At 35.3% G+C, this 27,408-nt stretch overlaps 1 protein-coding gene across 1 annotated transcript in view; it reads left to right on the plus strand.

The window, feature by feature from the left end:
• The window catches only part of LOC149771949 (uncharacterized), a 130,988-nt gene extending 104,001 nt beyond the window's left edge, over positions 1 to 26,987 (plus strand). Inside the window, exons 12-15 of the mRNA XM_089948043.1 lie at positions 9,904 to 9,996; positions 11,396 to 11,462; positions 14,311 to 14,474; positions 22,747 to 26,987. Of these exons, the coding sequence (XP_089804169.1) occupies positions 9,904 to 9,996; positions 11,396 to 11,462; positions 14,311 to 14,474; positions 22,747 to 22,959 (537 nt within the window). The 3' untranslated portion in view covers positions 22,960 to 26,987. The remainder of the gene's footprint in view (positions 1 to 9,903; positions 9,997 to 11,395; positions 11,463 to 14,310; positions 14,475 to 22,746) is intronic.
• The last annotated feature ends 421 nt before the right edge of the window (positions 26,988 to 27,408 follow it).

Genomic DNA, 27,408 nt, shown 5'->3' on the forward strand with positions numbered 1-27,408 from the left:
TGGACTAATTCTATGTTTGAATGGAAGATTTGGCAAAGCATGGACTAATTCCATTTTTAAATGGAAGATTTGACAAAGCATGGACTAATTCTATTTTTGAGTGGAAGATTTGACAAAGCATGGACTAATTCCATTTTTAAATGGAAAATTTGGCAAAGCATGGACTAATTCTATTTTTGAGTTCAAGATTTGGCAAAGTATTGACTAATTCTGTTTTTGAACGGAAGATTTGGTAAAGCATGGACTAATTCTATTTTGAATGCAAGATTTGGCAAAGCATGGATTAATTCTATTTTTGAGTGTAAGATTTGACAAAGCATGGACTAATTCCATTTTTAAATGGAAAATTTGGCAAAGCATGGACTAATTCTATTTTTGAGTTCAAGATTTGGCAAAGTATTGACTAATTCTATTTTTGAATGGAAGATTTGGTAAAGCACGGACTAATTCTATTTTGAATGCAAGATTTGGCAAAGCATGGATTAATTCTATTTTTGAGTGTAAGATTTGACAAAGCATGTACTAATTCCATTTTTAAATGGAAGATTTGACAAAGCATGGACTAATTCTATTTTTGAGTGGAAGATTTGGCAAAGCATGGACTAATTCCAATTTTAAATGGAAAATTTGGAAAAGCATGGAATAATTCTATTTTTGAGTTCAAGATTTGGCAAAGTATTGACTAATTCTATTTTTGAATGGAAGATATGGTAAAGCATGGACTAATTCTATTTTTAGTGGAAGATTTGGCAAAGCATGGAATAATTCTATTTTTGAGTGTAAGATTTGGCAAAGTATGGACTAATTCTATTTTTGAGTGTAAGATTTGACAAAGCATGGACCAATTCTTTGTTTGAGTGTAAGATTTGACAAAGCATGGACTAATTTCATTTTTGAGTGTAAGATTTGGCAAAGCATGGACTAATTCTTTTTTTGAGTGTAAGATTTGACAAAGCATGTACTAATTCTATTTTTGAGTGTAAGATTTGGCAAAGCATGGACTAATTCTATTTTTGAGTGGAAGATTTGACAAAGCATGGACTAATTCCATTTTTAAATGGAAGATTTTGACAAAGCATGGACTAATTCTATGTTTGAATGGAAGATTCGGCAAAGCATGGACTAATTCCATTTTTAAATGGAAGAGTTGACAAAGCATGGACTAATTCTATTTTTACATGGAAGATTTGACAAAGCATGGACTAATTCTATTTTTGAGTGGAAGATTTGACAAAGCATGGACTAATTCTATGTTTGAATGGAAGATTTGGTAAAGCATGGACTAATTCTATTTTTGAGTGTAAGATTTGGCAAAGCATGGACTAATTCTTTTTTTGAGTGGAAGATTTTGACAAAGCATGGACTAATTCTATGTTTGAATGGAAGATTTGGCAAAGCATGGACTAATTCCATTTTTAAATGGAAGATTTGACAAGGCATGGACTAATTCTATTTTTTAGTAGAAGATTTGACAAAGCATGGACTAATTCTATTTTTACATGGAAGATTTGACAAAGCATGGACTAATTCTATTTTTGAGTGGAAGATTTGACAAAGCATGGACTAATTCTATGTTTGAATGGAAGATTTGGCAAAGCATGGACTAATTCTATTTTTGAGTGGAAGATTTGGCAAAGCATGGACTAATTCTATTTTTGAGTGTAAGATTTGGCAAAGCATGGACTAATTCTTTTTTTGAGTGGAAGATTTTGACAAAGCATGGACTAATTCTATGTTTGATTGGAAGATTTGGCAAAGCATGGACTAATTCCATTTTTAAATGGAAGATTTGACAAAGCATGGACTAACTATTTTTGGGTGTAAGATTTGACAAAGCATGGACTAATTCTATGTTTGAATGGAAGATTTGGCAAAGCATGGACTAATTCCATTTTTAAATGGAAGATTTGACAAAGCATGGACTAATTCTATTTTTGAGTGTAAGATTTGGCAAAGCATGGACTAATTCCATTTTTAAATGGAAAATTTGACAAAGCATGGACTAATTCTGTTGTTAAATGGAAGATTTGACAAAGCATGGACTAATTCTATTTTTGAGTGTTAGATTTGACAAAGCATGGACTAATTCTATTTTTGAGTGTTAGATTTGGCAAGGCATGGACTAATTCTATTTCTGAGTGTAAGATTTGACAAAGCATGGACTAATTCTATCTTGAAATGGAAGATTTGACAAAGCATGGACTAATTCTATTTTTGAGTGGAAGATTTTACAAAGCATGGACTAATTCTATGTTTGAATGGAAGATTTGGCAAAGCATGGACTAATTCCATTTTTAAGTGTAAGATTTGGCAAAGCATGGACTAATCTATTTTTAAATGGAAGATTTGACCAAGCATGGACTAATTCTATGTTTGAATGGAAGATTTGGCAAAGCATGGACTAATTCTATGTTTGAATGGAAGATTTGGCAAAGCATGGACTAATTCCATTTTTAAATGGAAGATTTGACAAAGCATGGACTAATTCTATTTTTGAGTGTAAGATTTGGCAAAGCATGGACTAATTCCATTTTTAAATGGAAAATTTGACAAAGCATGGACTAATTCTGTTGTTAAATGGAAGATTTGACAAAGCATGGACTAATTCTATTTTTGAGTGTTAGATTTGACAAAGCATGGACTAATTCTATTTTTGAGTGTTAGATTTGGCAAGGCATGGACTAATTCTATTTCTGAGTGTAAGATTTGACAAAGCATGGACTAATTCTATCTTGAAATGGAAGATTTGACAAAGCATGGACTAATTCTATTTTTGAGTGGAAGATTTTACAAAGCATGGACTAATTCTATGTTTGAATGGAAGATTTGGCAAAGCATGGACTAATTCCATTTTTAAGTGTAAGATTTGGCAAAGCATGGACTAATCTATTTTTAAATGGAAGATTTGACCAAGCATGGACTAATTCTATGTTTGAATGGAAGATTTGGCAAAGCATGGACTAATTCTTTTTTTGAGTGTAAGATTTGACAAAGCATTTACTAATTCTATGTTTGAATGGAAGATTTGGCAAAGCATGGACTAATTCCATTTTTAAATGGAAAATTTGGCAAAGCATGGACTAATTCTATTTTTTAATGGAAAATTTGGCAAAACATGGACAAACTCTATTTTTGAGTGCAAGATTTTGCAAGGCATGGACTAATTCCATTTTTGAGTGGAAAATTTGGCAAAGCATGGACTAATTCTATTTTTAAATGGAAGATTCATTGTCACGCCAGCTGAATCTGGTTTAAGGCCCATTTGATTTTTGTTAGCATGAAACTTTCTGCTATTTAAGACTAATACATTCATATAACAACACAAACATCAATAGGAGCAGATTCGGGGTGGGAAGGGGTAGGATGGAGTGCAGCTGGTATCCCTCCCCCCCCCCCCCCCGAAACCAAATGAGTATAAAACTGCTGAAGTTTCCCTTACAATTAGCTGGTTAAAATTATGGCCTGGAAATGCAAGAGCTTCCAGGACTTGACCCCTTTTGTCCCCTCCAAGGGATGAATCCCACAGACCCCCACCTGCTTGTTTACATTTCCCATAAAATGACATTTTGAATCATCCACTGATGGATTCTTCATAGTATCCTATGCACAATGAGTCATGTAATGCTATTATTACTACTACTATTACTACTACTATTACAACTACTATTACAACTACCATTACAACAACTACTACTACTGTTACTACTACTATTGCTACTATTACTGCTACTACTACTGTTACTACTACTACTACTTTACCGCTCCGTTGGCCTAGTGGTTAGAGCATCTGCCTCAGATGTGGGAGGATGTGGGTTTGATCCTCGGCCAAGTCATACCAAGGACTGCTTCACTTGGCGCTCAGCATTAAGAGGTTAGTGTTAGGACTGGTTGGCCTGGTTTCAGGATAATGTGACTGGGTGGGACATCATGCTACATGTCTGCAGCATGATGTCCCAGTGCTAGACATCACTATACACTGCAGACATCGTAGCAATATGACTGAAAAATTATTAAAGCTACATTAAAAATCCAAATCACACACACACACACACACAAATATACTACTACTACTATTACTAAGTAATCCACTACAGCATTAGGAAGATGCTGGAAATTCATTATATAGATGCTGGACATTAAGCTTATCTGTAAAACTTGTAAATCACAAATGGATATAACTTTTTTTAAAGATTGTACTATACATTAACGTAATCAGGTCATCTATATACTATACTTTAATAAGTTAATATAAAGTACATGTACCTATATTTAATTTGCTCAGGTGGGGGATAGGGTGTGTTTTGCAGCAGAACAAAAAAAATTTTTTTCCAGGACAGACTGATGAAAGGATAATGGCCAATATAAACTGCTTACCCTTCACATATACTCCATTTACAGGTACTAGCCTAATTAAAGAAATAAGAAAGCTTTCAAACCGTGATAGCCTGATTCTTTGATTGCTTATGTCAATAAACTTGTTTCATTTCACATCACTGTTACAGTCTATATTCTTCACAATGAAGTAAGTCTTCTGCTTTGTGACTCAAAGAGAGACACACATGGCTGATAACTTGTTCTCTAATCATAATTACGCTAAAACAGTTGGTAAAATATCACATACCAACATTTAAACAATATTGCATTGCAACATTTAAACAATATTGCATTGCAACATTTAAACACTATTGCATTGCAACAATTAAACAATATCACATTGCAACATTTAAACAATACCACATTTCAACATTTAAACAATTTCACACTGCAACATTTAACAATATCACATTGCAACAATTAAACAATACCACATTGCACATTGCACATATAAACAATACCACATTGCACATTTAAACAATATCACACTGCACATTCAAGAAATACTACATTGCACATTTAAATAATATCATGTTTCATGTTTAAACAATCACACATTAAAACAATACCACATTGCTCATTAAAACAAAATATCAGTACACATTAAAACAATATCACAGTGCACATTAAAACAAAATCACAGTGCACATTAAAACAAAATCACAGTACACATTAAAACAATATCACACTACACATTAAAAAAATCACAGTGCATATTTAAACTATCACTACACAGTTAAATAATACAGCATTGCAAAATCCAAACAATACCACATTGCACGTTAAAACAATACCACATTGCACATTAAAACAATACCACATTGTGCATTTAAACACTATCACAGTACACATTTAAACACTATCACAGTACACATTTAAACAATATCACAGTGCACATTTAAACACTATCAGAGTACACATTTAAACAATATCACAGTACACATTTAAACAATATCACAGTACACATTTAAACACTGTCACAGTACACATTTAAACAATATCACAGTACACATTTAAACAATATCACAGTGCACATTTAAACACTATCACAGTACACATTTAAACACTATCACAATACACATTTAAACAATCTCACAGTGCACATTTAAACACTATAACAGTACACATTTAAACACTATCACAGTACACATTTAAACAATATCACAGTACACATTTAAACACTGTCACAGTACACATTTAAACAATATCACAGTACACATTTAAACAATCTCACAGTGCACATTTAAACACTGTGCCAGTACACATTTAAACACTATCACAGTACACATTTGAACAATATCACAGTACACATTTAAACAATATCACAGTACACATTTAAACAATCTCACAGTGCACATTTAAACACTATAACAGTACACATTTAAACACTATCACAGTACACATTTAAACAATATCACAGTACACATTTAAACACTGTCACAGTACACATTTAAACAATATCACAGTACACATTTAAACAATCTCACAGTGCACATTTAAACACTGTGCCAGTACACATTTAAACACTATCACAGTACACATTTGAACAATATCACAGTACACATTTAAACACTATCACAGTACACATTTAAACAATACCACATTGCACATTTAAACACTGTCACAGTACACATTTAAACAATACCACATTGCACATTTAAACACTGTCACAGTACACATTTAAACACTATCACGGTACACATTTAAACTATCACAGTACACATTTAAACACTGTCACAGTACACATTTAAACACTATCACGGTACACATTTAAACAATCTCACAGTGCACATTTAAACACTATCACGGTACACATTTAAACTATCACAGTACACATTTAAACACTGTCACAGTACACATTTAAACAATACCACATTGCACATTTAAACACTTTCACAGAACACATTTAAACAATATCACAGTACACATTTAAACACTGTCACGATACACATTAAAACAATAACACATTGCACATTTAAACACTGTCACAGTACACATTTAAACAATATCACATTGCACATTTAAACAATATGACAGTACACATTAAAACAATATCATAGTTCACATTTAAACAATCACAGTGCATATTAAGACAATATCACAATGCACATTTAAACAATATCATAGTACACATTAAAACAATATCACCATGCACATTTAAACAATATGACAATACACATTTAAAGAATATCACAGTGCACATTAAAACAAAATCACAGTACACATTAAAACAATATCACAGTGCACATTTAAACAATATCATAGTACACATTTAAACAATATCACGGTACACATTTAAACAATATGACTTCACATTTAAACAGTATCATAGTACACATTAAAACAATATTGTAGTACACATTTAAACTATCACAGTACACAATAAAACAATATTACAGTGCATATTTAAACAATATCACGGTACACATCAAAACAATATTACAGTGCACATCAAAACAATATTACAGTGCACATTTAAACAATACCACATTGCACATTCAAAGAATATCACATTACACATTCAAATAATATCACAGTGCACATCTAAACAATATCGCATTGTAGCAGCATAAATATGATTGTCATACCATAAATGTTCAGCTGATCTAATACATATTTTTTCAAAGTAATCAGCACTGCACACAGCTTATTTTTAAAATTGCGCTTTACATGTCAAAATATATGACCTTCATATAGTATATAAAATTTTCATAGCTTTACATTACATCATTTTCTGTAAAAATGCTAAAACAGAGCCTGGACTAACATTGTAAAATTCTAAGTTACAAATGGTCATATCTTCATTATAACTATTATAAACATGTAAAAATAAAATGAAATCTTGTAGACCATTATAAAATGATTTCAGTTTCATTATTTTACATAACTTAGTTGTTAGCTCACACTAAATGTCTATGTAAACCAATGCCACAGCCCTGTGTCTATCATTCATTCCTCTGTCCTTCCACATTTGCTATTTTTGACTCGATAAAAACTGATGAGCGATGTTGGGTAGTATGTATTAGAGTGTTCTGTTGGACATGCTCTACCAAAAATGTATTTGACATGATTCCCTTAGCATCCACATGGTTTCCATAACAATCAATTCAATAACTTGTATTCAGCTTTGCCAAAATGATTAAGCCAATTTTTATTAAATAATGTCAGTTTGACTCCCCTACCAGCTATATGGAAAACATATTTTCAACTTCCTCTCCTGAGCAACTGAGCCAGTTTTGACCAGTCTTGGTTGGAATGTTTCTTAAGATATGCACTATAAAACTTAGATTGGGAGTGACTCAGCTAGAAATGGAGTGGCTTCCTTTGTAACCATCTGGAAAGCCTACTTTAAACAGTTTTTCATGAACAGCTAATCCAGTGTTGATGAAACGTGATAGGAATGTTTCGTAGGACATGCTTTCTTATAACTGGCTTTGGGATGGATTACATTTAAGTGTGGCTTTCGTAAAACTATATGGAATACCAATTTCTTCTTCTCCACAGTGAGAAGAAGAACTGGTTGTTATGGAAGTCACACTTTCTGCCATTTTAAATCAAACTAGATGGTAATGTTCTTAGGTTATGTTTGATTAGTTTTATTTGCAAGAAGACTTGCTTAGCAAAGGAATTGATTTCATAGCAACTAGTGGAAAAATATATTTTCAGCCTCCCCTATAAAATGACTGAGATGATTTTGATACAACTTGGTATGAGCAATTTATAAGATGACCAGATTTTCTTCCCTCGGATGGGTGTTGTTTCTATATCAACTACATAAAGAACTTTATTTTCAATTATTTTCTCAGAATGCCTGAACCAAATTGTATTCAACTTGGTAGGACTCTTCAGTCTACATCTTGGACCAGATTTATTTTCAAGATGGCTCCTCTAGCAAAAATGTTGCTTTTGCAGTGAGTTGGTAAAAAAAATATCATATTTTTGCTTTCTTCTCCAGATTTCACTCAGTCAAAATATTTCTTTGGACATGACCTGTCAATATTTTGGTCCACATTGGTTCCCTTGGAAACTATTGCTTCTTAAGCTTCCATGTAGGAAACATGTTTTCAACTAATTTTTTAGCATGACTGAATCAGTTTTGCTCAAACTAGCTTTCCTAGCAATGGTGTGATACCCATAGCAAGCATGTGCCAAATTTATTTTCAGTTTCTTCTCCAGAATCAAAGGGTCAGTTATGATCAGTCATGGTAGCTTTGTTTCTCAGCAGTATTGAAACCATGTACAAAGCCTATTTTCAGTTTTTTTTGTCATGAGGTGCTAATCCAAGATTTGATCAACCTTGGCTGGAATCTTTTATTTGGGATGGTGCAACTGGAAAAAGTGTGACTTCCATAACACCCAGTTCTTCTTTTTAGCAGCTGAGCCAAATTTTATCAGCTTTTGTATGAGTGTTGCTTATGTTATGTTATATCATAATTTTGGGCAGGGTGGCTGACCTCACCATATATTGTGGGTTTCATAAAATTGTTAGGTCTTCTCTCTAGAATGGCTGAACCTAGATTGATTCAAATTCATCAAAACTATTCATATGACAGAATTTGTCACGTTTTTGTGCTAAAAAGAAATCAGGATTGTATGTATAGAAATTGCCTCAATCTGCAATCATAAGGGTTGGGATTTATATATAAAAAACCTGCTCTTTCATCAATCTTGCACAAGAAGAAAACAAAATTGAGTTTAGATCTTCCAGTTAAGCAATAAGGCTGTTCTTTTTTTGACGAAAAAATTTATATTGAAATTGTGATATTATAAATGTTATCTTATCAGCACTTTTGTCCATGTTTTTATTTTGTTTGCCTATTTTGTACTTGTGCATTTCTTGCTCCTTATTATCAATATTCCAGTATCTCCTTGTAGTTACAGATTGTGTCCCTCATTATCAATATTCCAATATCTGATAGTACCTACACATTGTTTCCCACATTATCAATATTCCAATACATCCTTGTAGCTACACATTGTGTCCCCAATTATCAATATATCAATATCTGATAGTACCTACACATTGTGTCCCACATTATCAATATTCCAATATCTGATAGTACCTAGACATTGTGCCCCAAATTATCAATATTCCAATATCTTCTTGTAGCTACACATTGTACCCCTCATTATCAATATTCCAATATCTCTTTGTAGCTACACATTATGCCCCTTGTTAAGTATTCCCATATCTCCTTGCAGCTACATATTGTGTCCCGAACTATATTTATTCCATTATCTCCTTGTACCTACAAATTGTGCCCATTATTATTAATATTCCAATATCTCCTTATAGCTACACATTCTGACTCAAATTATCAATATTCCAATATATCCTTGTAGCTACACATTGTGTCCCACGTTATCAATATTCCAATATCTCCTTGTAGTTATACATTGTATCCCACATTATCAATATTCCAATACATCCTTGTAGCTACCTATTGTGTCCTACATTATGAATATTCCAATATTTCCTTGTAGCTACACAGTGTCCCACGTTATCAATATTTCAATATCTCCTTGTAGCTACACATTGTGCACTTTAAAGATGAGTATGGCAATTTTACTGAGGCTGTTAAGCATCCAGATGGCCTGGCGGTACTGGGCTTCATGTTCAAGGTAAATTACAGAAACACTCCAAGTGTTCACATTCACGTATATTCCTGTTAAGTGATAAATCAATCCAAGCAAATATGCACAACAAAGCAATGTCATTTTCACTTTCTTCTTTATATGCAATGCATAAAATGGTGTAGTCATGTGATAATATTTATGGACTTTACTGATGTACATTTCTTGAAGGTCAATAATTATATCTTCTTTAGTGTTCTCACTGATATCAAGGTATATGCATTTTTTGATACCTGCGTTTGTGATATGCCATCGGGAAAAAGTTAATATCTAAGTGAATGAAGTCAAATTCAATCGCAAAAGATATATATATATATATACAATAAAATTATCAAATATACCCACTTGTAAGTTGAGTCTAACTTCAAACTGCACAGATCATGATCTGTCATCACATAATGTGCTGACCAGTCTGGGTCTGTGTTGTTGTTAGAAGTAATCATTGGAATTAAAAACATGCCAGTGCATTATGCAGTGGCAAATCAGGGTCTATGTTGTTTGTTAGGAGTAATCAGAAGGATAAAAAATATATGCCAGTGCATTATGCAATAGAAAATCAGGGTCTGTGTTGATTGTTAGGAGTGATCAGAGGGATAAAAAATATATGCCAGTGCATTATGCAATGGCAAATCAGGGTCTGTGTTGTTTGCAGGTGGACTTGGCTTGTTAGTGTGTATATATGGTAAGTGTAAAATAAAGAATGAATATAAATAAATCTGAGATTGCTATTGAATATTATATGAGAAGAATGACATTAATTCATAATCTATCTGATATCATTATTTTACTTTTAATAATTAAAATTGTGGTAGGATACATGGCAAATGAGTAGCACTGGAATTTTACTTTGATATGGAAATAAAAAACATACAGTGATTTAATGCCATTACTGCACGTATGACTACAGGTAGTACAACTATGGTAATACCGGAACATTGCCAAAAGATGCAATGAATGCATGAAAATTTCTGTTGATAAAAATCACTTTTGATTCATAAAAATTACACTTAGTTTTAAAACTCTGAAACTGACAATCATTCTTTATCTTGATTTGATTTGATACTTCATGGTATAGCAACACATGTGGGTTATTTATTGAGGCAATTAAAGTAAATTTCCTTGCCCAGGGGCAATCTGTCATCTTCGAACAAGCATTGTTGTATGAAGAAAAAAATTAGATGATGTCAGCTTCGGACATGGGAGATATTTTAAAAATTTTAATGGACACATTAATTTCGTCATCAGTAAGGTCAAGTTTGAACATTTAATTTACATCTGTGATATTTTGATCTCCTCATCATTTCTCATGTACAGATGTCAATTTCAATGTGTCAATTTCAGTAATTAATCTGAACATTGTCTGATGTACATGTTTACACAATTTCAGGTGAGCTCTGCTGACAGTGATCCCTATGAAATCTTACTGCAAAAAAGTGCTGATGTAGTATATTATGGTAATATTAAGTTAAAATATATTTCATTGTATCACAAGATATAAATATAATTTGTCAGAATTTGTGACTATGATTTTCATAACTGTTTGGATCATAGAAGAATTTTGTAAATTTGTTATTTCGTATCATATCATTTAGTCATTAATTGTTTTGTAGTCATATCTATTTTCTTTTTCAACTTCTCCAAGTTGAAATTTGAAATTTGTTGAAACTTGTATGAGAATAATGTCTTTCATGATTCATAGTTAAATTCAAAAACAGCTCAATGAGATAAAATACAGGGTTGGTGAATAAACTCTTTTCAGAAAGAAACAAACAGTGCTTTAGAAAAGATAGAATTACTATCATTGACAGTTAGTTGTACTTGAAAGTGAAATGTTGGGTGTTTTTGTAGTAATTCTAACCAGACTGATCCAGATTTGATTTCTATAATTTGTGAGAAAATATGTAAACTTCACACTTTATCTGGAAGCTGTTGATCTAGCATCTGATTGACTGATCTTGTTTCCACCCTGGAAACAATATTTCTGATCCAATATTTATGAACTGATCTTGATTCAGATTGGCTGATCTTGTTTCCACCCTGTAAGACATATTTTAGACCCTGCATGAATCAAACTTGAAATTAGGGTTTATATCATCAAGAGCTTGAATAAGTCAAATAATTAGCAAGATCTGCATATCAAATAATTAGCAACATCCACACATCAGATAATTAGCAAGATCCACATATCAAATAATTAGCAAGATCCACACATCAAATAATTAGCACGATCCACCCATGAAATAATTAGCAACATCCATACATCAAATAATTAGCAAGATCCACATATCAAATAATTAGCAAGATCCACATATCAAATAATTAGCAATAATTAGCAAGATCCACACATCAAATAATTAGCAAGATGCACACGTCAAATAATTAGCAAGATCCACATATCAAATAATTAGCAAGATCTACACATCAAATAATTAGCAAGATCCACACATCAAATAATTAGCAAGATCCACACATCAAATAATTAGCAAGATCCACATATCAAATAATTAGCAAGATCCACACATCAAATAATTAGCAAGATCCACCCATGAAATAATTAGCAACATCCATACATCAAATAATTAGCAAGATCCACATATCAAATAATTAGCAAGATCCACATATCAAATAATTAGCAGGATCCACCCATCAAATAATTAGCAAGATACACTCATCAAATAATTAGCAAGATCCATACATTAAATAATTAGCAAGATCCACATATCAAATAATTAGCAAGATCCACATATCAAATAATTAACAATAATTAGCAAGATCCACACATCAAATAATTAGCAAGATCTACACATCAAATAATTAGCAAGATCCACACATCAAATAATTAGCAAGATCCACACATGAAATAATTAGCAAGATCCACACATCAAATAATTAGCAAGATCCACATATCAAATAATTAGCAAGATCCACACATGAAAAAATTGGCAAGATCCACAAATCCAATAATTAGCAAGATCCACATATGAAATAATTAGCAAGATCCACACATCAAATAATTAGCAAGATCCACACATCCAATAATTAGCAAGATCCACACATCCAATAATTAGCAAGATCCACACATCCAATAATTAGCAAGATCCACACATCAAATAATTAGCAAGATCCACACATGAAATACTTAGCAAGATCCACACATCAAATAATTAGCAAGATCCACATATCAAATAATTAGCAAGATCCACACATCAAATAATTAGCAAGATCCACACATCAAAATAATGACTGGCAGAATTTGCTACTATTTTCAAAGCTGTATTTGTGATCTGATAGAAGGACAATTACAGAACATGTGTTGTCATCAGGTGATCCAAATCATTATGTTATTTTATTTTATACTGTAAATTTTCAGTTTGATTAAATTAATAAAAATTGTAAACATAACTGTAGAAAAGAAACTGCTTAACATAACAACCTTTCAACAATGAACTTATCTTAAGTCATAAACCAAATCTCATTTTTTTTACTGCTGGTATGTACATTAATATTTTTTACTGCTGGTATGTACATTAATTTTTTATGACTGAGGGGTGTGTAACAACTGTAACATACTATGATTGTGAATAAGATATATTTTGGACACATGGAAACAGAAAATTTACAGCTGTTGTGTACTTGTAAAATCTTGCATCATTTAAGATTTCATGAGCTGAATAACTAAGAAAGTTTCTAATCCAAACATTATTTCTTTATTATCGACTAGAAAAGCTTGTTCTGGTTAAGCCCATTTGTGACAGATAAAGTGTTCATTTTAATTTTTAGAGCATTAATTTTAAGACAGTTTTTGTAAAAATCAATTGTGTTACAGTCCAGTAACATACATAACTGTGGTCTAGAAATAGTCTATTCTATAAATCAGAAAAAGACAGTGAACAGTATGTCTGCTTCTTTACATTGAAAACTTCTGTTTAGTTTTAAATGCAGATAAGTTGACAGTGTTAAGGACCTCCTAGTGACAAACAGGTTAGAAATTATAAATTGATGGATGAAATAACAAAGATATGTGCATTATTGATATCATCAATTCTTTTCATTTTTAAGAGTGGTAGGGGTTTATAAACAAATGGGGGGTGTGTGCAAATACTATATTATTACAGTTTTTGTATTAAACCTGTGAGTATTCCAAGAGTTTACTAAATTAATGTTGTTTAGATAAAAAGAGCAGTGATCTAGATCTTTGCAGCTTTAGCTCCACTTACTAAATGTCATTTTAGCTTCCAAGCTGATACTTTTAAAAACAAAAGTAAACAAAATAGACATTTATTTATCTCTCTATGTTTACAGGGGAGAGCACTGACACCAGCTTCATCAAACTGATGCAACTACTACCAATAAACCAAGAAAACTTGCAATTTTTCCGCTACAAAGGAAGCCTAACCACACCACCGTGTACCGAGGTTGTTACCTGGACCATTTTTACAGAGCCTGTCTCCATTTCTGAAAAGCAGGTACTGGCTGATTGTTGTTGTTGTTGTTGTTGTAGGGTTTAACGCCATTTTTCAGCACAAGATAGGCTATACATGGCGGCCAGTATAATTGGTGGAGGAAGAACACTGGAAAACCCCGGGAAGAACCACCGACCCATGAGAAGCTACTGGCAGGCTTTCTCACGTACCCACGTTAGCCGAGCCTGAGACTCGAACTCACGCAGACAGAGGTGAGATGGCAGTGATCCGTAATGGTGAGCGCTTTAGACCACTCGGCCACTCGGGGCCCTGGTACTGGCTGAAAAGACATTGCTGTTCAGATGTAGCAGTATGTTTAATTAGTGTTGATTTATTTTTGTATCTGGTTAATTTAAGTAGATGTGACATTAGATGAAAATGAAAACTCTACCTTTGTCTTTGAAAAGGCATTGGTATCAGATGCTGACAAAGTTTTCAAATGTTTTTCAAAATTGTCACTGTTGCTAAATTTGTTTCTATGAATATTTTTTGGGTGGTAAAGTAATTTACTTTTTTAATTCTCCCCCACCCCTAATTATAGTAAAATGACCAACATTTTCACAGCATGGGAAAGGTAAAATCAGAGGTGCATTGCATCAAAAGACAGACACAAAATGAAATGTATGATTATACACTATTGAATGATTATACACTATTGAATGATTATACACTATTGTATGATTATACACTATTGAATGATTATACACTATTGAATGATTATACACTATTGTATGATTATACACTACTGAATGATTATAGACTATTGAATGAGTATACACTACTGTATGATTATACACTATTGAATGATTATACACTATTCAATGATTATACACTATTGTATGATTATACACTATTGAATGACTATGTAAGAGTTTAACGTTTTTTCTGAGTTCATCGTGGTATAAACTGTCAGTTGCCAGCTCACATGGCAAATACCACCTGAAGGGCGTTATGTAAGTTTAGTGAGTCGGCAACTGACAGTTTATACCATGATAAACTCAGAAAAAATGTTAAACTCTTATAATTGAAATTTTAATTATTTATTATGTTGTTTTGTTTGCATCATTAAAAAACAGAAATCTTAATTGAGCATAGTAATACATGTTTGGGGTTTTTCTGTTACGTAGCTATTTATAGCACTTGGGATGTCCAGCTTGATTGTAATAAGGTCATCATAATACCAGTCTTTCAACCAATGGAAGCCAAAATTATTCAATTATTTTTTGTTTGTTTGTTAGAATGTTGTTGGTATTTATCTTATGCTGTACACATGATTCTATTTATAGAAGTGGAAAAGTATTTTTCCTTACAGTTCATACAGAAATGAACGCAATTCATTTTGATCACGTGATAACATTCTGACCAATGGAAATGTTACTTTCCTGTACCTGCTACTGGCATTGCAATTATACACTATTGAATGCTTATACACTATTGAATGACTATACACTATTAAATGATTATACACTATTGAATGACTATACACTATTGAATGGTTACACACTATTGAATGATTACACACTACTGTATGATTATAGACTATTGAATGAGTATACACTACTGTATGATTATACACTATTGAATGATTATACACTATTGATGATTATACACTATTGAATGACTATACACTATTGTATGATTATACACTATTTGATGATTGGTTACACACTATTGAATGATTACACACTATTGAATGATTGCATCAAAAGACAGACACAAAATGAAATGTATGATTGGGTTTCAAGGATTGTCATCACCAGGGGCGGTTGTGAGAGATAAGCACCCACTTCCCATGGAAATCTCCCAATGGCTTGCGTCTGATAGAGCCTCTAACAACCAAATCCAGCTCCAGGCCTTCACGAGTGGTGAAACCTGTTTAAACTGACTGGAGAATGGATGACAGGTGAGCTTCTGGCGCCTCAAAACCAGATGCTTCGGGCAGATGGTGCTCGTTAACCTTGGGTTGTCACCCATCTAGGAGAAGGTAAACTCCGATTTCAAACCTTCACTGCCTTGCGACTATACCCTCTCAGGGGAAAGGCTAATGGAGTAAACCCCAACAGAAAATCCAGAGTTGGAGTCCCTAAGGTGACTTGGCATTGATTTCAGTGTCATCTCGGCAACTTCTGCGATGCAGCTGGTGCCATGACGTATCGGCTTGTCGTTTCCCATGGATCCATCAGCTGCATGGAGAGGGGGGATCAGCTGCATGGGCAACAGTTGATTCTCCATATCACCCTGCCCAGGCTTGCGCCCTGGAGAGGACACTCCAGCTTCACTCCATAGCATCGACACAACACGGGAAGCAGCAGTTTACCGGTTATAAGTCACTGCTCGATTGGCGTAGAGCCAGACGCCAGGGGTTGCTTCTGATGGTGGGAGAGACCAACATGTTTCACTGGACAGCTACCGCCCGCCTCAAGCTGGGCAGTCCCCAGCCAATAAGGTGCCGTCCCGCCACAGTTCGCCTGCCTTGCTGGGTGCGTAAGGCTTAAGGTATGCGACTACCTGACAAGCAGACTGCAACTACTGCACCAAGAAATAACAAAATAAAAATAAAAAAGAAGACTTCAATCCTCAAGCTAGCTACCTGGAATGTCTGGACCATGCTGACTGGGCTTTCAGATGATCTCCAGACAATCAGTGATGTTCGTAAGACTTCAGTCATCAACAACGAACTTGCAAGGCTCCAGGTCAACATCGCCTCACTACAGGAGACACGACTACCAGATTCTGGGTCCCTCAGAGAAAAGAACTACACCTTCTTCTGGCAAGGAAAGAGTGCAGATGAAGCCAGAGAGTTTGGTGTTGGATTCGCTGTCAGGAACACTCTGCTGGGAATGATAGAACCCTGCCAACAAGAAAATGAAAGACTGCTATCCCTCCGCCTCCACACCACAAACGGGCCTGTCAACCTGATCAGTGTTTACGCTCCCACACTAAGACCTGCCACAGATACCAAGGATGAGTTTTATGATGACTTAAACTCACTCATCGACAAAATTCCCAAGGAAGAGAACTTGATTTTGCTGGGCAACTTCAATGATAGGGTGGGTGCCGATCATGACTCTTGGTCCTCCTGTCTTGGCAAGTTTGGCGTTGGGAAGATGAATGAGAATGGGCAGCGCCTTCTAGAGATGTGCTCGTACCATGAACTCAGCATCACCAATTCATTCTGTCAGACAAAGCCACAGCACAAAGTGTCTTGGAGCCATCCCCGGTCTAAGCACTGGCACCAGCTGGACTTGATCATTACAAGACGGTCAGCCATGAAGGGTGTGCTTCTTACCCGTACCTTCCACAGTGCTGACTGCAACACCGACCACTCGCTGGTGTGCTGCAAAATGAAGCTTCAGCCAAAGAAGATCCACCGCTCTAGGCAAGAGGGTCAACCACGCATTGATGTGAGCAAGACATCATATCCAGACAAGGCTGAGGAATTCACATATGCTCTTTCCAAGACGTTTGACTCACAACCCCCCAACGGCAGTGCCAAAGAAAGATGGAATTACATAAGAGAGACTGTAAACAGCACAGCCACATGGATCTTTGGTAAGAAGCAATCAAAGAACAATGACTGGGTTGAGGCTAACTCTACCACACTCATGCCAGCAATAGAAGAGCGTCGCAGTGCTCACCTGCAATACAAGCGATCCTCCTGTCAGGAGACACTACAGGCATACAGGTCTACCAGAAGCAAAGTGCAGAGATTAGCATAGCAGTGTGCCAATGAATACTGGCTTCAGCTCTATCAGAGTATCCAGTCAGCAGCAGATATTGGAAACATCAGAGGCATGTACGATGGCATAAAGAAAGCAATGGGTCCCACGAAGAAACTGACAGCACCACTGAAGTCTGCCACAGGCGATACCATCCACAACAAGGGCAAGCAGATGGAGCATTGGGTGGAATACTACTCTGAACTATACTCCAAAGAGAACCACGTGAACAATGATGCCCTCAACGCCATTGAAAACCTCCCTTCTATGGCCAAACTGGACGAGAAACCTACTGTAGATGAACTAAAGAAGGCCTTAGAGAAACTGTCCCTAGGTAAAGCCCCAGGGAAGGATGGCATCACAGCAGAACTCATCAAGTGTGGATGTAGCATGCTTCTCACACACCTGCATGACCTTCTCTGCCAGTGCTGAGATGAGGGGGCAGTGCCTCAGAACATGAGAGATGCTAACATCATAACCCTGTACAAGAACAAGGGCGACAGAAGTGACTGCAACAACTGCAGGGGCATATCACTTCTCAGCATCGTGGGTAAAGTTTTCGTACGCGTCATCCTGAACAGACTGCAGACGCTTGCTGACAGAGTTTACCCAGAGTCGCAGTGCGGGTTCCACGCAGAGAGGTCCACAATGGACATGATCTTCTCTGTCAGGCAACTGCAGGAAAAATGCAGAGAACAACACAGACCCCTCTTCCTGGCCTTTACAGACCTCACCAAGGCATTCGATCTGGTCAGCAGAGACGGACTCTTCACAATCCTGGCGAAAATTGGTTGCCCTCCAAAGCTGCTAAGCATGATCCAGTCCTTCCACGATGACATGAAAGGCACAGTGCAGTACAATGGCTCAACATCCGACCCTTTTGACATCCGCAGTGGAGTTAAACAGGGCTGTGTCCTTGCCCCCATGCTCTTCGGCATCTTCTTCACAGTCCTGCTCAAGCACGCCTTTGGGATGTCCACATAAGGGATTTACCTGCACACACAATCAGACGGCAGACTGTTCAACCTGGCACGACTGAAGGCAAAGAGCAAAGATCGTGAAGTAACCATCAGGGACATGCTCTTTGCAGACGATGCTGCTCTAGCCACCCACACAGAAGCTGAGCTTGAGCACCTGATGGCCCGCTTTGCTAAAGCATGTGATGAGTCTGGGTTAACCATAAGCCTAAAGAAAACAAACGTGATGGTTCAGGACGCGGACCCCTCAAGCATCATCATGAGTCAGTTCATGTATCTCGGCTCTACCATCACCAACAACCTCTTGCTAGATGCTGAGCTCAACAAGCGGATCGGAAAGGCATCAACAACTCTCTCCAGGTTGTCGCAGAGAGTGTGGAACAACAGCATGCTGACCATGAACACTAAGATCACAGTGTACCATGCAGGCGTGCTAAGCGCTCTCATGTATGCCAGTGAAACCTGGACTCTGTATGCCTCACAAGAGAAAAGACTGAGCGCCTTTCACATGCGATGCCTCCAACGCATACTCGGGATCACCTGGAGTGATTGAGTAACAAACAATGAGGTGCTCAAGCGTGCCAAGATTCCCAGCATGATCACACTCCTCCGCCAATGCTGCATCAGATGGCTGGGCCATGTACGTCGGATGGATGATGGACGGATCCCCAAAGACATTCTTTATTCGGAACTCACCTCTGGCAAAAGGTCAATCGGACGGCCACATCTCCGCTTCAAGGATGTCCGTAAGCACGACAAGCAACGCTTGCAAGCTGATGAAAGACGATCGCAGAGGAAGAAGAAGCAGCTTCAACCAACACCTGACACAACCTTCAAGTGCAGCAAGTGCAGCAGGGACTGCCACTCCCACATTGGACTACTTAGCCACAGCAGACACTGCACAACCACCAACTGGGACATCTTGAGACTAACGGATGCCAACACACATTGAATGATTATGCACTATTGTATGATCACACACTGTTGTATGATTATGCACTATTGAATGATTACACACTATTGTATGATTATGCACTACGCACTACTGTATGATTATACACTATTGAATGAGTCTGCACTATTGAATGATTATACTCTATTGAATGATTATACACTATTGCATGATTATACACTATTGAATGATTATGCACTATTGCATGATTATGCACTATTGAATGATTATACACTATTGCATGATTATACACTATTGAATTATTATACACTATTGTACCGCTCCAGTGGCCTAGTGGTTAGAGTGTCCGCCTCGGATGCGGGAGGTCGTGGGTTCGATCCCCGGCCAAGTCATACCAAAGACTTACATAAACGGTACTAACAGCTGCCTCGCTTGGCACTCAGCATTAAGAGGTTAGTGTTAGGACTGGTTGGCCCGGTGTCAGGATAATGTGACTGGGTGGGACATCATGCTACATGTCTGGGGCATGATGCTCCAGTGCTAGACATCACTATAAACTGCCACATTGCAGACATCGTAGCGATATGACTGAAAAATTGTTAAAGCTACGTTAAAAATCCAAATCACATCACATCACATACACTATTGGGGCTCCGAGTGGCCGAGTGGTCTAAAGCGCTCACTGTTACGGATCACTGCCATCTCACCTCTGTCTGCATGAGTTCGAGTCTCAGGCTCGGCTAACGTGGGTACGTGAGAAAGCCTGCCAGTAGCTTCTCGTGGGTCGGTGGTTCTTCCCGGATTTTTCCAGGGTTCTTCCTCCACCAATTATACTGGCCGCCGTGTATAGCCTATCTTGTGCTGAAAAATGGCGTTAAACCCTACAACAACAACAACAACAACAACATACACTATTGCATGATTATACACTATTGAATGATTATACACTATTGAATAATCAGCATTTATGACATTTTACAATAGTTTAAAGTGACTGCTGAGATGATGACAATCATTTGTATAAAAATATGCCGAGACTGCATTCTGTGATTTATCATAACATTTTCTGACTAAAGTACTGAAAAATTAAAAAAGATGCATTCCATACTGACAATACAAGCAATGGCGTGATCTTATATTATTATCTTCAGTATCCAATGTACAGCCCCCTCTTCAAAACTGGTACCCAATGTACCCCTCTCTCTTCAAAACTGGTACCCAATTTACCCCTCCCTCTTCAACACTGGTACCAATCTACCCCTCCCTCTTCAACACTGGTACCAATATACCCCTCCCTCTTCAAAACTGGTACCCAATGTACCCCTCCCTCTTCAAAACTGGCACCCAATGTACCCCTCCCTCTTCAAAACTGGTATCCAATGTACCCCTCCCTCTTCAAAACTGGTACCCAATGTACCCTTCCCTCTTCAGCACTGGTACCAATATACCCCTCCCTCCTCAAAACTGGTACCCAATGTAACCTGTTGAAATAACGAATAATAACAAGTGGTCTAACTTCCTGTCACACTTTAAGTTACATCAATGTTTAATTTTCCATGCCATTTATTGTCTGGATCTTTTCTTTTACATGAGGGTCATACGAGAATTTTTTAAACACGCATCATCTTGTCAATATTATTTTCAATTATAAGTAAACTTTTGCTTTGATAAAACACCTTTTGTTTAACATCTGTTGTACTGGAAAAAGTAATCATCACTTGATTTAGTTATCAGTCCTGGTGTACTGACTGAGGGTCAAGAGACCAATAAATGATACAGATTAAGGTAGCACTAAACAATTTCTTATGATAGGTCATAGGGTGAATGGTTTGAATAACAGAGATAGGGATAAATTATCCTACTGTGTCACATTGTTATAAATAAAGGTGTCATAAATGCAAGTCTGCTTATGGTATACTTTGGGGAAGTTTTGTGCAGAGAAACTTTGTTCCAGATGGATTTCAGATTACATTCAAGTTCAGTGTTTAGCTAGGACTGCATGGGTTCCTACATGGCAGTTTTGGAATGCAAGTATATTTGTGGCAAAATATTCAGTTAGTGGACCACTTTGCTATTTTCTTTATACATATTTGGGATTTGCTTGATTAGCCTTATTGGTGTAATTTCCATGGTTTTCTTTTTGGTGTTAATCTGCATTGGTGTTGAAAATATATAGTTTTGACTCAGTGTTGGAGGAGAGGTTTGAATGGATGAAATAGTCTTTGTCATGCAACTATTTTATTTACAGTTTCACCGTCCTTTTCATATAATTAAAATACATGTTAATGAGTCAATTGCTATGTGTTATGTATTGATAGTATTGAAACATGTTGATTGAACTGTTATATATCGATTGAATTGTTACATATTGATTATACTGTAATACATTTATTGTATTGCAATGTATTGATTATATTGTAACATGTTGATTGTATTGTAGCATATTGATTGTATTTTAATGTATTGATTGTATTGTAATGTATTGCAGTCTGTGGATTTTCATCTACAATGGTGCATGCAAACAAATATTTAATTCAATATATGGATAAAAAGGCACAAAGACATTTCAGATTTCTGTTCATCTTCCATATTCATAACTTTAATTTGATATAGAAAAGTCCTCAGAAAATTCAGAATCTAAGCTCCTGTCTTGATTTCATTCACAGCTCCAGGAATTGCGGGATCTTCACAACATTCCAAAGCCATCAATACCTGTGACCTATGGCACCATAGACCATAACTACAGACCAGTTCAGAGGCTAAATGGCAGACAGGTCCTCAAAAACTTCCAGTTTTCAGCCGCTTCCAGAACGTTATCTGCAGGAACCATGCTGTCTGTAGTGATAGGCATCTGCTTTCTTATGAATTGGATGCTTTGAACATCAATACCATATCATGCAAAGGATCGTATCTTATAGTGAACACGCTTACAAACTAGTGAATTTTAGAAAGATAATTATCAAAATTCTGACCAGTATTAAAGTTGTCTCTGTTAAATGGCAGTTTTTTTTTTTCCACAACAAAATTAAAATAAATAGAACATTAGTATCCTTAAAATGTATCATTTAAGTTTAAATTATCAACAAAAGTAGTATATATATATATATATATATATATATATATATATATATATATATATATATATATATATAAAATTTCACTGTGATTTTATAAGTAAAATCAATCATATTATATGTTGTAATCTATTTTTTATGTTGGGAAATACCATATTTTAATTCAAGACAGACTGCAAACAACATTGGCCCTGATTTTTCATTGCATAAAGCAACTGCATATCAGGGATTACATTGTTCTAATGATTAATGAACTGCATAGATCCAAATCTGCCAGTGCATATGCAATGTCTGTTTAAAACACATCATTTTTAAGAATAATCTATCTCAAAATTGCAACACCAACAACCACAATATGACCTTACTTCTTGGAAGATATCTTGCAAACAATGGTAGTCTTTTAAATAAACAGATATGGTTCTAAGCATGGTCATAAGTATTTGCACTTGAAATTTTTTAATGGAGAGAAAATATATGGTATCATGAAATAGGTAAATCTTACTAGAATGTGCAGCTTGCTGGAATTGTGTGCTTGTATTGATGTCGCATGACATCTTGGTGTTGAGATGCATTATTTCTCACCCATGCAATAGATAAATCTACCTGCTGTGCTAACCTTAGTTTTCCTATCAGACTGGTATCTCAGATGTGTCATCTCAGTCATGGTGTCCATGTGCTAGGAGCTACTTTTAAAAAAGAAAGTCATGAATTTGAAATTTCCTGATGTTAATGCTAACTTTGTTAGAACTGTTCCCATTAGGCATATTAAACTGCACAGTATCATAATGTTGCCTACCGTGAAGGTTTTCCAAATTAGAACCAATGAGAATTACAAGATAAATGTAGAAAAGATATCGATTATTTATTGTCAATTTTATATGATGTCCATTGATTAAAGGTGATAATGCAAAAAATGATTTTATACTTCTATTTTCTTATGCGTAGAACTTGTGTACTTAGGTTTGAAAGGTTACCCCATTGCTCTCATTAACATATTTGTTTTAATGTGCAGTATAAACAAAAGCACGTGGCTCACAATGCTCATTGTACATTACTTTCAACACATAACAATTCTAACTTTTTTCTTGATTATTCTTTTCCTTTTCTAAGACTGGCATATACAGCTAGATTCCACTTAGATAATTATTCAGATTTTCATAGAAGAGTAGTACAAAGCCTGATGACCTTTACATAGAGTGAGAAGCACCTGATGAATACTATGATTTGAATCTGCTAACTAAATTGCAAGGATGCAGAGTTGTTTTAATTTAGTTGGAAAAAGTTGGGTGAGAAAAATAATCTATGTGGGTGTTTGTACCAAGACAAGGAAATCCCAGTCACAGGGTTACATTATTTGTTTCCTCACTTGCATTGCCTTGTGGGGAGACAAATGATATAACCCATTGATTGGGATTCCCTTGTCTCAGTCCAAACCACAGCAAAGATTCTAATAGTCTCATGAGCATTCTTCAATTGTATCAATTAATTGAATATCATTGTATGTGTTGTCTGATACTGTAAAGCACTTAGTGCTTCTTAAGATTAGGTGCTGTATTAAGTCCACATTATTATTATTATTATTATTAAATTTGGCAGTCAGGAAAGAGTCAGATGTAAATGTTCAATGATTTGTTAAATGGTGTTAGGTAGTATACAAACTGAGATGAGTGATGTTATACATTAGATCTTTTGTACTTTATAGATGATTTTAGAATCAAATGTTATATATTGTTATGAGTTTTGTGTTTCTTTTATGAAGATACAACTTTTTCTTGCCAGATGCTGATTACTTTGCATACAAGATATGCATTAAATATTTAGACCAATTTATCAAGACAGGCATGCTTTCAAAATGGAAATGTATGAATTACATGGCTGGTTTTAATGTCAGCTAAAATTTCAATTGTTAGCGTAACTTACGACAGAATTATTACTGAGAACTTGGTCATCCCGGTTTATGTTTTACTTTATGATCTGTTAATTTCTTCATGTGTACACTGTCTTGTACTATTTTATATCAAATGATTTCCAATGATGTACAGTTAATGACCTGTTATCTGCATGAATCATGGGTCTTGTAGTCTCAGATCTACAAATTATTCAAGTGGTTCTATGTGCTTAACTTAACAGATCTCTCACATCTCTCCTCCATCCATGCGGGTTTGTATTTCTGCTCATCGATTGTGGGCTTGTGAACAAGCTTGCTAGCAGCTTCTCATTGGTTGGTGTTTCTTCCTCCATCAAGTACACTGATTGTCATGTATAGCCTGCTGAAAAATGGCACTGAACAAAATCAAAACACATTGTCTTGATAATGATCATTAGTCATGTTTCCTATATAGATCACAACAACAAATTCTTCAAAATCTACAAATATTTATAATCATTCGGACAACATTTATGACTCATAACATGGCATGCCTCCATGAATATCTGTGCATCAATATACTTTGTATTACATGTCATGCCGAAGCTTAACAAGCCACAAAGTTGGCTTTGATCAGAAACGGGATGGGCAATCATGCCACAAACAAAATGAATCCTATGTGTTCATTGTGTTTTACTTATGCTTGTTTACTTCTGCAACAATTTTGTTGATGCTTCTAAAATACTGGCACCCAGAGAATGTAGATTATACATGCAGATTTTCAGGGAAATGTTCTGAAACCAAATGAAAGATTTTAAATTGCTACTTGGATATTTACACCAACGGTTTCGCATTTAAAATATTATGTTGTTACTGTTTGTAAAACAAATCTGATGATATAACTTACATTTACAAGAGTGATCTGGAAAAAAGGGAATGAATATATATATATATATTATAACCTCAAATGCATATTACTCGGAATTCCACATTTAAAGCTAGCATTTTTCTGCTGATTAGCATGAATAGTTTGGTCAGTACATCACATAAAAAAATTTCTATTGTAAAGTTTTCATGTTGAACCAAATATTAGAATTGATTTTTTATAAACGTGTATCTTGAAAAGAAGTTTACAGAGCAATATTTTGTTTTAGAGTATTGGATCAAGCAAGCATTAATCGACTGGTCATTGCCACCTAATGCCATTATACCATATGCAGCTGTGTATAATGCACTCCAAAATGTGAATGACTTTGACCCAGAAGTACCATCTCCTATTTAAGTTCTACAATAAGACTACACAGTTTGTTTGAACTCATGATTAGAGAGAATGTCTAAGACCCCAATCTATTTCCCTGGCAAATCTGAGGATATGCTGTATTCAAATGAGAATGCACACAAGCACAAAGGGTCTTCTCCTTAAAACCAAATTGTCCTTAAAAATAAAATTAAAGAAAAGATCCACTCTACCCTGCATCTCAGCAGCATCCATTACTCTGTAGGCTTTTCAATAATACCAATGTTTCTGACCTTAAAAAACATTAATGCAAAATTTGTACATTATTAATGTTGAAGAAAAGTGATTACTATATATTTCTCCATGCTCTCACAGTTGAGACAAAAAGCTGTGTAAAGAAATTAATAATCACATCACTGTTGTTGTTATCTTTTACCTTTTCTTTGTAAATCATTTTGTGGAAATATTTGGAAATAATATAATGGAAATAATACATTTTTTCACCCATACCTCATTAAACTTCTTCTTCACATAAACAAAAGATTAATAATTGTCTACCTTCCTATCTGACCCACAACAGGACCTCCAGCCACATTACCGCTATGCATGGCTTAAGTTAATTGTGAACATGGCATACAAGTTGACATCATTTATATTTCAGATATTAAATATTCAGAGATCTAATATTTTTAATATATTTATACATTAATAAACAGGATTAGTCACGAGCATTTGTTTTCCTTTCTCTCTTCACATTGTGTTATAAGACTTTATACTTTTGTATGAATATTTCATGATATTTTCCCCTAATGTATGCACATCAAAGTTACCTGGCAGTCATACTTATTAGTGGAATGTTCATAAGCACCTAGTCCACTTGAAATTAGTTTTTGTCGAGCATGACTTTTTTTAGAGCATATTTTTTGTAGAGCATGCACTGTATGAAGGAGTTATCCAGCATGCACAATGATCAGACTGCAGTACTAGGCCACACTGGGTGAGTGAGTTTCCTTTTAAAATAAAAATGAACAATCAGATCTGGCTAGCGAGTAATAAATTACATTTGAAGAATCAGATTGCATGATTCACATGATAACATCAGCATAGATGGAGGGAGGAAAAATGTCTCTGTATTTACAAAACAGCATTA

Source organism: Sinohyriopsis cumingii, unplaced genomic scaffold, assembly GCF_028554795.1.
Source record: "Sinohyriopsis cumingii isolate HCF-2022 unplaced genomic scaffold, ASM2855479v2 utg001554l, whole genome shotgun sequence".
In the NCBI taxonomy this organism is placed as follows: Eukaryota; Metazoa; Mollusca; class Bivalvia; order Unionida; family Unionidae; genus Sinohyriopsis; species Sinohyriopsis cumingii.